Source organism: Hemiscyllium ocellatum, chromosome 19 (assembly GCF_020745735.1).
Source record: "Hemiscyllium ocellatum isolate sHemOce1 chromosome 19, sHemOce1.pat.X.cur, whole genome shotgun sequence".
Lineage (NCBI taxonomy): Eukaryota > Metazoa > Chordata > Chondrichthyes > Orectolobiformes > Hemiscylliidae > Hemiscyllium > Hemiscyllium ocellatum.
The window spans coordinates 51836579-51848623 of record NC_083419.1 but is presented as its reverse complement, the minus strand read 5'-3'; the positions used below and the strand labels follow the sequence as shown (position 1 = coordinate 51848623).

The following is a 12045-nucleotide window of genomic DNA, read 5'->3' as shown; positions in this document are numbered from 1 at the left end:
AAAACATACCAGTCTTGCTTCTTGGGAATGAGAAATGTACTGAGTGGATGAAGTCAGCAGGAGAAGGTTGAGAGCAGTGGTTTCCAACCAGTAGGTATGTGTGTATCACAATAAGTTGAAAAGCATGCCATAAAATCTTCGGGAAGCAAGCAGCACCGATTTACCTGAGCATCAATGTCAAATCCATGTTTCCAATCTCCTTCAGAGCCTCGCTGTCAATTATTGAAAACCACATCTGCTGCCACCAGGTGCCCCGGTCAACCACAAACCTCCAGAGATGCACGTGCATATGTGCCATGGAATTGCCACAACCAGCAACTTCAATGGGTTAACAATGATTGAGCCTGATAAATTGGAATCAAGGCTGGCAGGAAATATAGTATTTGAGCAAAGCTATTTTCAAAGAAAAGTTTGTTCAGGCACAGTCAGGTTATAATGCCGTGAAGGGGAAAGTTAAGGCGGAAGTGCTATTTAAGGTGAAGGAAAAAGGAGTGCTTATTTCAGATAAGCAAAGGGAGAGTGTGAATAGAAACTGGCAGCAAGCATGATAGGGAATCTTAAAGTCATCCTTAGGCATATAAAAGCTGAAGTGATTAAAACGGAATTTGTGCATGGACATTTAGATATAGCTAAGATAGTAAATGAATAGTTTGCATGTGTATTTAGCAAGGAAAAAGGTGCTATTTGTTTCATAGTGACAAAGCTAGTTCAGACAATTGAAGGATTCAAAATTGATGAAGTATTACATAAGTTGTCCAAATGTGAAGTTAATAAAACAGAAGGACTACATAAGATGCACTCATTGGTGCCGAGGGAAGTGAGGGAATATTGAAGCATTTTCTATGATTTTCCAGTTTTCCCTTTGAGGTTGACTGAAGAATTGCAGGATGTTACATATTGGTTCTCCAAGAAAGAGTGTAAAGATAAGCTCAACAACTACAGGCCAGTTAGTGGGAAAGCTTCAAGAAACAACAACAACATTTGTACTTGGGAAAATGTGGGTTAATTAAGGAATGCCAGCATAGATTTATTAAGGGCAAATCATATTTAATTAATTTAGTTGAGTCTTATTTTTGAAGCAATAGCAGAGACGGTGATGTGGTGTATATGGGGTTCTGATATGATACAGTGCCAAAATCCTTGCTCCTGGAATAAGGGAAAAGGAGTGACATGGGTGGTTGTTATTGAGTGACAGGAAGTAGTAGTCATCGATTTCCTATGGACTGAGGGGAAAGTCTGTAGTGGGTTTCCCTGGTGTTCTACCAGAATGTTGTGCACACTGAGACCTCAGGGAACAGGGCAGAAAACCTGTAAATGTTATGAATTCTGGAACTGTTGTGAACTTGAAGTTTGTGTAAATCAATTAAAGTGGAGGAGCACTTCACTGTATAGGGTTTTTGGCTTTATAAATGGGTTAGAAGAACAAGAAGATTATGTGAAACCCGTTACATACTGATTTGACTTTGATGGAGGATTGCATCCATTTCTAGGCATCAGATTTCTGGGAAAGATGTGAAGGCATTCGAGAGAGCAAGATAGGGATAGCAAGGATTCATGATAAATTCCTGGAATGTGGAACTTCTGATAAGTAAATAATGTGGAGAAATTGGGACTGTTTTCCTTGGACAATAGAAAGTTGAGAGGAGATATGATAAAGGTACTCAAGGGGATCCGACATAGTATCTTGAGAAAATCTGGTCCCACTGGTGGAACAATCAATCATGAGAAGGCTGAGTTGACATTAAAAATGTTTGTTTTCTCAACACTGTATAATGATCCCAAAGCAGTTGTGATTACCAATGGATTAGGCTTGGATAGCTTCAGTGTGGATAGGGGCTGCCGTCAGGGATGTCCTCTTTCGCCATTGCTATTTATGCTAATAATTGAGCCACTAGCAGGTGACCCTAATATAACAGCCCCAAGGATTGGTACAGGTAAACATAAAATTACCCTTTATGCAGATTATGTTCTTCTATTTCTCAGTAATCCTCTGATGTCCGTGCCTCACTTAATCCAAGTTATTAATACATTTAGTGCATTTGCAGGCTATAAAATTAATTTTTTGAAAATTGGAGGCTATGCCAACGGGCAGTCTTGCTAGTATATCCCACCTATAAGACAGATCCCACTTTCCCTTTTGGTGGTCCCTGGAGGGTTTTTTATATTTGGGCATTTTTATCACTCCAGTATTTAGTCAGTTATACAAGGCTAACTTTGTGCATTTATTGGAAAGGGTAAGGCAGGATCTCCAGCGATGGGGAGACCTTCCAATTTCCTGGCTGGGTAGAATAGCACTAATTAAAATGAATGTCCTCCCCCATCTCCTGTACCCTATGAGAATGCTTCCAGTGATGCTGCCGAGGCTGGCACTACATAAATTATATGGCTGGCTGGGTTCCTTTATCTGGAATCATAGATAGCCCCTCATTAAGCTGAAGAAGCTACAGCGTCCACAGGCAAGGGGAGGACTGGATTTCCCAGATTTTAGGAAATATCAGTTAAGTTCCCTATTAAGCTACATAGCCGATTGGGTCTTGTCTGACCCGCAATCAATCTGGCTGGACATCGAGGCTTCTCAAGTAACATGCCCACTTATTAACCTCTTGTTTTCAGACAAGAGGAAAATCATCACGGATCAATGTAAAAACCCTATAATACTAAACACAATTAAAGCTTGGAATATAATGCGGCAAAATGAAGGCAACTCACATAAAGCATCCCCCTATGCCCCGATAGTGGGAGCATGGGGATTTCAACCGGGGTTTACAGATGTCACTTTCAAACTGTGGAGATGCTGGGGTATCTCCTGTTTAGGGGATCTGTTTAAGGAAGAGGTCCTGATGTCTTTTGAACAGCTGCATCAGAAACCGAATTACCTAATGGTGATCTCTTTCAATACTTCCAAATTCGAGATTACATACAGAAGAAGGCTACACTATTAGATAGTCTTTACGAATCAGATAGAGAATGAAGGGTGTTATGGCCAATGAGGGTATCTTTGGTCAGCACTATTTATCATTTATTACATGATGAAGTATCGGGAGATATGGACAATCTGCTTAAAACATGGGACCAGGATTTGGGACTGGAAATCTCTATAGAAATGTGGAATGACATTTGGGAAAATGCCAGAAAAATCTCCATCTGCAACTGAACTCAGGCCATTCAGTTGAAGATACTTCACAGGGCCCTTATAGCACCGGACTGATTGGCAAAATTTAAGGCAGGAGCATCTCCAATGTCTCTCAAATGTAAAATAGAGGTGGGCACTCTTTACATTGTTTATGAACCTGTCATAAGATCTGTAGGTATTGGATTAAAGTAGCAAGTGCTCTGACAGAAATCTTAGGAATGGGCTTTTGGGCTTTTCAAACTTACCTTCCCTGGATATGCACGGGAAGAAATTATTTTCTATTCTCTCTTTCTCTTTCTGTGCAAGGAAAATTATTTTGGTAAACTGGGTGGCTGAGGGCCCCCCTGGACTTTCGAATTGGCACAGATTAATCATGGAATGTATTCCCCTTGACTTCCTTACAAACATGGTGCACCGAAAGACCGAATTATTCCATAAAATATGGCAGCCCTTCTTGAATTACACAAATACAGATATTTCGCCCATCCTAACATGGGCTTTTATTTCATTGAGATAGCGAACCTGGCTGGTCTGGGGCCCCTTGGGAGAGGAATCCCGCACAAATATGGGTTTTGTTACGATTTGATGTTAACACATTCCAAGCATGTATCTCACTACTCAATTTCTGTGTTATCTGTCGCTTTATTTCCCCTGAATAATGTAAGAGACTTAATTATACACTCTCATTAGTTGTAGGTTAGGTTAGTAGTTAGTTGAGTTTTGTTTTTTTCTCTCAGTATCTCTTTTTTACTGTTTGATAGATTTTGGTTATCATTTATTTAAGATTTAAGTGTATATTAATGTTTATACTTGAGGATTTTTTAAAATTTGTAAACTTGTAAAAATATGTTAAATTTTCAATAAAAATGTCTATTAAGAAAAGAGTTTGTTTTTCACACAAACAAGCTATTAGCATCCGAAATGTACTGCCCTGAGAGTGAGTTAAGGCAGATCTGGTTGAGGCATTCAAGAGGAAATTGAATTTTCGTTAGAAAGGACATGTTGTACAGGGTAATAGGGAAGAGGTGAGGATGGTACGAGCTGAGCTAAATCAGTCAGGGAACTGACACATATATGAAAGGTCACATAATCTGATTCTCTGCTTTAATGATTCTGTGATTCAATGATTCTGTATATTAATTTGAACAAAAATGTTCTATAATATCCTGGTTCATTTGAAAACTGGTAGGGAAATTTGATCATCCTCCAGAGATTTTGTTGTTGTCCTAGGCTTTTTTTCACTGATCTATCAATACCAAATATTTTAGCTGGGCCTGCACTGTCCATAAACACTGACATTGATCATATCAGCTCAGTTCCAAAAGTACAGCTGTTTCATTGATAGGTATTAACTTAATTCTTGTAAGATCCTATCATTAGTAAGTAAAAAATGAGGTCTGCCTATCATTAGGTCAGTTATTGAATTTCCTAATGTATTCATTATATCATTTTGCATTTAAATAGCAATACAGAATCAACTTCAATAGTTACTTGAGTAAGAGGAGAGAGTTCCATCATTTTTCGTAAAAGCAATACCTAGTATAGAACCAGGCAGCAAAAAGAACGCCCTCACTTCATCGTATTTAATTTTGGCAGAAAGACATGTGGGGACCACAACTCACATCACTGGGGTATGGTGGGGAAGATTAGCCACAGTTGAACCTGAGTCGTTACCTCAGGATCCTCGCTGACAATGGTTTGTGAGTGGGATTTGCATGGTGATGTGACTGGATTGGTTCAACAGTCAAGGTGACCAATGGCCCCTTGAGTGACATCCCTGAAAGAATCCATGGAACTGTTCACAGAGTCTATATTTTCAAGTAAAGAGGCAAAAAATATTACAAACTTTAAAGAAATAGAACTCCAATTCTGTTGTAAGCCACTCGCAACATTTTCATTCTAATTTCCAAAAAAAAACACTTCATTTCTTTTAATGCTAATGTGTGACTTTTAAGGGTAAAGCAGTAAGAGCTTTCTATGTCCTCTATGTTCTAAAGTGCAAGATAATCTGAAATTTCTGAAACTCACAAATGTGTTCCATGTTAAATTTACTCCTCACAGAAACATGTGCCGTGAATAATGGAGGCTGCGATCGTACATGCAAAGACACTGCTACAGGAGTCCGATGTAGTTGTCCTGTCGGATTCACACTGCAGCCCGATGGGAAAACGTGCAAAGGTCAGTTTCTGTTTACACTGATATCCATCATAAGCCTTCAGTGGTTTAATGCAACAAAAAATGTAAATATTCAGGCATGTAAACTGCACAGAGTACAGCTGTAGTTAACTAAGAATAATATTTGAATACCTCTTGGACAGTTGAAGATCTGCTAACTGCCTAAAATGGGTGCACAAGATTGTAAAAAGAATATTTAAGAAGCTTTGCTGATTGCCAAAGTAAGTGGTCATACATAGAGGAGCTGTTTGTTAAAATTATACTGCTTATTTTTCCTTTGTATCCTGGTGGTTTAGACAAAGTTCGTGGTGAGTAAGTGCCTCCTTTGATAACATGCTGCTTTCGAAGAGGAAGCATGAATTTTCTGCATTTGATGCAGTCCATGCAACAATGGCTTTTGTGGGCAATGTATCCTGATCCTCAGTTTCCTAACACCATCATGGCTTCAGGTACATGTCCTGGCATGCCAGTGGTGGAACTGGAAAAATTGTGCGTACACGATATGGAATGAAATGCAATGAAAACAATTGAATAAGAATTCCACAAGAGGATGATGGTCAATTGGAAGGGGTTTTTAAAAGCCTCAAAGGTGTCATTGGATGTCTTAGCCATGACTGGCCTGACAGAGGACCAAGGAGAGAGGGGCAAAAAAAAGGAAGACTGTAGGCATGAGTCTGCAGGCAGATGGCAGTCATCCTGCAATAATGCTTTGTTTTCTGGAAGTGGTGCTGCATGCGATGACTGTGGAACCTAGATTCAGCTAATAGCTGTTCTGGATGACACAGAGTGCATGAGCCCTGGGTGGCATGGTTCTTGCAGGAAGCAGTACAACAGATGACACAATTTTCATGATCCACCTGTGTGTTAGCCTATAAGGCAGCTTTCACCAGGGTGTGTGTGTGTGTGTGTGTGTGTGTGTGTGTGTGTGTGTGTGTGTGTGTGTGTGTGTGTGTGTGTGTGTGTGTGTGTGTGTGTGTGTGTGTGTGTGTGTGTGTGTGTCTTACATATTGGTAGGTGCAACAACCCAACTGAGAAACACCCGCTATTTGGCAAAACTGTCTAATTTAAAAGTGTTACTTAAGATAGAATTTTATGAATTTCATTTCCTTAGCTCGTCAGCAACAATTTGTTGCACCCTCTTAGAACTAGAAAATGAGGATGTTTATGCGGCACCAGAGATAAAATAGATCATTACCGTGTCCTGAGTTATCATGTAAGCCATTGTAAAGGTAAATCTCGGTTATATTGTCTCTCATTCATTTATAAATTGAAACATACAAATGCTCTTCAATTCTGACCAATGGCTGGAGCAACTTTTCTTCTGACTGGGGGTTTCCTCAACTCCTATTTGCCCTGATGTGGAGGTTTTGTTGTTGGACTGGTGTAGGCAAAGTTTAAAAATCACACAGCACCAGGTGATAGTCCAACGGGATTATTTAACTTTTGGAGCACTGCTCCTTCATTCGGGAATTAGTGGGGCAGGTACCTAGGACACAGAATTTCTAAGTAGTTGGTAATTCACCAAGGGCCCATCTCCATAGTATGTATCTTAAACATTCTTTGAAAAGAAGAGATACGACAATGAAGATTTCATCCTGCATTCATTAGAACTAGTTTCTCACGTCCCTGCCCTAGTGAATGCAAAATGCAAAGCTTTGTCTCTTTTTTTTTAATTCATTCATGAGTTGAGGGCTAGAATGTCAGAGGTGCAAAGGGTAGATCAATCTGCGGATGGCTATGGCTGTTTATTTTAAGCTATTTTACCCAATTGTCTTCACTTTATATCAAAGATGTTTAACCAATTCTACAATGTGGAGGTGCCAGTGTTGAACTAGGGCAGGGGTGTGGAACCTGCAGCCTTAATGGTGCATGTGGCCTTCTAGGCCATTCTGTGTGGCCTTTTGAATGAATCCAAATTTTGCAGAACAAATCTTTTATTTTTTATTAATATGCAGCTGTTATACACTTATTAATTGGAGAATACAATGAACAGTTCTCTTTGAGAATCACAACATCACAATCAAATTAGCATTTCAACCTCATCTAGTTGATGACTCCAAGGCTCCTAAAGAACTACAGATGGAATTGATTGAGCTCTCAGAAGATGACATTTTAAAGTCCTTATTTGACACTAAGAAAGATCCAATTGAAATATGGAAAAATGCAATAGAATGCCCATGCCTTCGGCAACATGCACGAAAAACACTTTCTTGCTTTTCAACCACTTATTGCTGCAAATCTACATTCTCTTACTTAACCAAAATCAAGACACCCTTAAGGTCACAAATGACGGATACCCATCTCGAGGACCAGCTAAAACTGCAGACCTCCATGCTGCAACCAAATATTCAAATGCTTTCCTACAAAAAGTAGTCACAACAAAGTCATTAAAAGGTTAGTTAACTTTAGAATTAACATTTTTTTTCTTTTTTTTTAGTTAGTACATTGTAGTTAGATTTTTACAAAATAATGTGAATTTTGAAGAATATATAATTGAAGTTTCTTGGATGTGGCCTTATTAGATTACAACTAACATAATGCGGCCTTCTAACCTGAAGAGGTTCCCCACCCCTGAACTAGGGTGTACAAATTTAAAAATCACACAACACCAGGTTATAGTCCAACAGGTTTATTTGGAAGCACTAGCTTTCGGAGCACTGCTTCTTCATCAGGTGGATGTGGAGCAAGATCATAAGACACAGAATTTATAGCAAAAGATCACAGTGTCATGCAACTGAAATGATATATTGAACACACCTACATTGCTGTTAAGTCTTACCTAGGTTTGTTCAATATATTGTTTCAGTTGCATTTTATATCGTTGACTTTTACTTCTCTCTAAAATAGTCAAATCACTCAGTTGTGTTTAATCACTGCCAAAAAGTCTAGTGAATGTAAAACCTGGTGGACATTACTAGATGATCTTAGGCACTGGACACAAGCACACCAAGTCCAGCCGACAGTGCAAAGTCATTTTCCTTTTGTTTCTTGACGGAATGGCACTATTTATTGTCCATTCCTAATTACCCTCAAGAAGGTGGTGGTGAGCCGCCATCTTGAACTGCTGCTATCCATGGGCAGGAGGTGAAATTCAATGCTATTAGGAAAGGTCAGTGATGGAATCATGATGTAGTTCCAAATCAGGATGATGGGTGATTGGGAAGGAAATATGTTCACCTCTGTCTCTTGCCCCTTGTCCTTTGAGGTGATCAAGGCTGTGGATTTGGAAGTTGCTGTTGAAGGAGCCTTGGTAAGTGTATCCTGTCCATTCATACTGCTCCTAGTATGCATTGATGGAGGAGGGATTCATTGGTTTAGGCTAGTGAATGGGATGCCAGTCGAATGGATGTTTGACCTGGATTATTTTCAGTTTCTTTTCGTGTTAGATATAACTCCTTACAGTGTGGAAACAGGCCCTTCAGCCCAACAAGTCCACACCAACCCTCCGGACAGTAACCCACCCAGACCTATTTCCCTCTGACTAATGCGCCAAATGCTATGGGCAATTTAGCATGGCCAATTCACCCGACCTGCACACTTTTGGACTGTAGGATGAAACCGGAGCATCCAGAGGAAACTCCACACAGGCAATTGCTCGAGGCCGGAATTGAACCAGGGTCCCTGGTGCTGTGAGGCTGCAGTGCTAACCACTGAGCCAATGTGCCGCTGGGGCTGCACTCATTTAGGCAAGAAGAGAGTATTCCAATTATTTGTGACTTGCGCCTGTAGATTGTGGACAGGTTAGAGCTCAGCCACACTCCTCAAAATTCCAAGCCTCTGATCCGTAACTGGAGTTTTTAATACAGTTAGTGCAAGTCAGTTTCTGGTCAAGAATAATGCTGAGGATCATGAGGAATGGTTCAATCACCCAATGCTGACTGTCCTTGACATCTTCACAATCTTTAACTAGGTGACATCAAAAACCTCTCATTAAACTGAAGTCAGAATCAAGAGGGTGAGCCACCATTTTCTGGAGTCATACCAGCACAGAGGACGATAACTGTGGTTGTTTAAGTGTAGATATTCAGTGCACATTGTTCAGTTCTATTTGTAACTCCTCAGATAATGAAGCAGTCCCAACATGAAGCAAGACCTGGATAATGTTCAGGGCTCCTAGGTCAGCATGCTATGTAAGTGGTAAAGAATAGGATTGGAAACAGCTTTTATACAGTACTTTCGCATTCATTTACAGATATACATATTACATCACCACCTAACCTAACACCCCACTGGTTTCTGCCTTTTCTTATTTATAAAACCATCAATGAATTCCCAATTAATGCCCAACATCACGCACTTAAAATTAAAGATAATTAACAAGTGTCAAACAATGGCTATCTGAAACTGGTGTGAATCTAACTACCTTCCCCTAGCAGCCACAGCATTGCCATCACTGAATTCCCCACTATCAATATCATGGGCAGAAATATAACAGGTACAGCTTACATGAATGTTATGACTACAAGAACAAATCAAAAGTTAGGCATTTTGAAATAAGTAATTGTCCTGGCTCCACAAACCAGCTGCAAGGTGTCAGTCAAGATGATGATGGAATACTCCGCTCCAGTAATACTTCAGAATCTTGGTAGCATCCGAGATAAAGCTGCCTACTTGATGAGCACCTCATGAACCATGTTAAAATTTCACTGCCAATGCACAGTGGCAGCAAGTCCCCAAGGTGTTACACTCTAGAATTGTACCATTAATTATTATGGCCTCTCCCTATATCTTTTAACAAGGTGCACCACCTTTCTCATCTTCTGAGCTAAGTTCACTTATTCCTAACATACAAAATACGTTTCACACATTGGGTCATCCCAATACTGGTCTTCACTCTGCATCTGATCCAGGCTTTTGATTCTTCTCCTCGATGAACAGACATTCCTGTATTTGTGTTGTCCTGTCCAACCCAGCCATTCTCCAATTGATCTATTTAATAGAAATCTGCTGCATCTTCTGTGAGATTATAGTGGGAAGGCTGAAATTTTAATTTGATATTACCATCAAATATACTAATGGCAAAACATAATAGGAACTTCACCCAAGATTAGAATCATTTCATCGAACCAATATTGTACAGTCAATGTGTATTACTGCTAACACTCACATTCTCTTTTACTTCTGTTGATCTATTCAAGAGAAATGTCTTGAGTAGATTTGTCTAAAGGCAAAATATTTACGTTTACAGGCACGTAAGACACGCCATCAAACTTTCAAAGCGTTTTACTTCAGGAAGTTAAAGATGCAATGAGCAAACAGGAAATTGATACGATTGAAATGCCTGTTCATGAAATGTATAGACCTACCTGAGGCTTTTCTGTGATCATATACCAATTTCTATTGTACACAGCCTAGACCTTTTGTAGACGTCAGTTTCTGACAGAGATTAGACTGTGTTTAAGATTGCATTCAGTCAGCACTTGACTGAGTGTTTTTCTTTTTTTTTGTAACATTAAGTCCAGAAATTGCAGGGCTAAATGTACTTCAGCTCACCTGAAACTCAAAGCTGCTGACAAATTGCATCAGCTATCATTCTGCAGTAACATGGGAAAAATCTTCCCAGGGCTTGTCTCAGATAATCTCTTTTAGGAAGACAAGCAGAGCATAAATTTTTCAAGCTGCCTTTATGTCTGCAAAAGTCTATTCAGGGAGATTTAGGTAAGATTTAGTGCAATGAAAGATCAGATTAACATGAAGTGTTTAGAATTGCCTCAGAGACCACATGTCTTAAGGCTGTTTGAGCCCCTTATTTGAACATCATTACTTTGTATTTTTTAAGATTAAAAGAAAATCTCATATCTATGACTATATATCTATGACAAAACTAAGTGTAAATTACAAGTTGGTTGCCTGGAGGTAACCAGATGGAGGGGATCTACTCTCCATTGTAGAACCTTCTCAGTTTTTGCTCCATAAATTACTTTCAGCAGTAAATTCATTCTTTATCAGGTTTCTGTTCAAATGGTAAAGTTAAAGTGAATTTCTCCTTGTCTTGAAAAATGAATAATATTGTCCAGAATACTATTATTTTGTTTCTCGAATGCTGACAAACATTTTGTAGAAATTCAGTTCCAGTTCTAAACAAGATTACACACCTCAACCAAAACAAGTCACTCTTCACACAAGTATTTGATGGATGCTTGTCAACTTAAGTAGCTTATTTGACAGATTTTGAAGCATCTTCTGAATGTCGTTGACTGACTGGGGAATACTATTTGCCATGCTGTGAATATTTATTGCAGTTCAGGTGCATATTTGGGTTGTTTATTATCCTGTGGCATTGAAGTGGCAGTAGCCTTTCAATATTTGTAACTGGTTGGAAATAAATGACCAATGCTAGCATCTGAAGCAATGGTGTCTATTAAAAGATACAGGCCAGGCTCGACCTTCTGATGCTAGTTAGGTATTGTGAGCTCACCATTCAGTGGGTCAAACATTGAGTCACCAAGCCAGCAGTCCTTCAAGAGATTTCTCTAAAAATGAATTATGAAATGCAGCAGTATGAATTTCTCCAAGGCTAAGAAGAAGCCATAAATGTCCTTTGTATCTCTGTTAAAAATCTTTCCATCTGCCTCTTCATCCATGCCCCAAACCTTCAATTCCCATTTGTCTTCCAAACAAAGTACTTTTGTCTCAACCCCACATAAGCATTGGGTTTTCTGCTGTCGATATGAGCCACCCACCTATACTTAATGAAAAAGAAACATATATAAAAACTAGAACACATATTCCAAAAC

The 12045-nt window shown here is 39.3% G+C and overlaps 1 protein-coding gene across 1 annotated transcript in view; it reads left to right on the top strand.

The window, feature by feature from the left end:
• Window positions 1-12045, top strand: part of scube1 (signal peptide, CUB domain, EGF-like 1) — a 281214-nt gene that overhangs the window by 164926 nt on the left and 104243 nt on the right. Inside the window, exon 8 of the mRNA XM_060839924.1 lies at window positions 5195-5311. Within this exon, the coding sequence (XP_060695907.1) occupies window positions 5195-5311 (117 nt within the window). The remainder of the gene's footprint in view (window positions 1-5194; window positions 5312-12045) is intronic.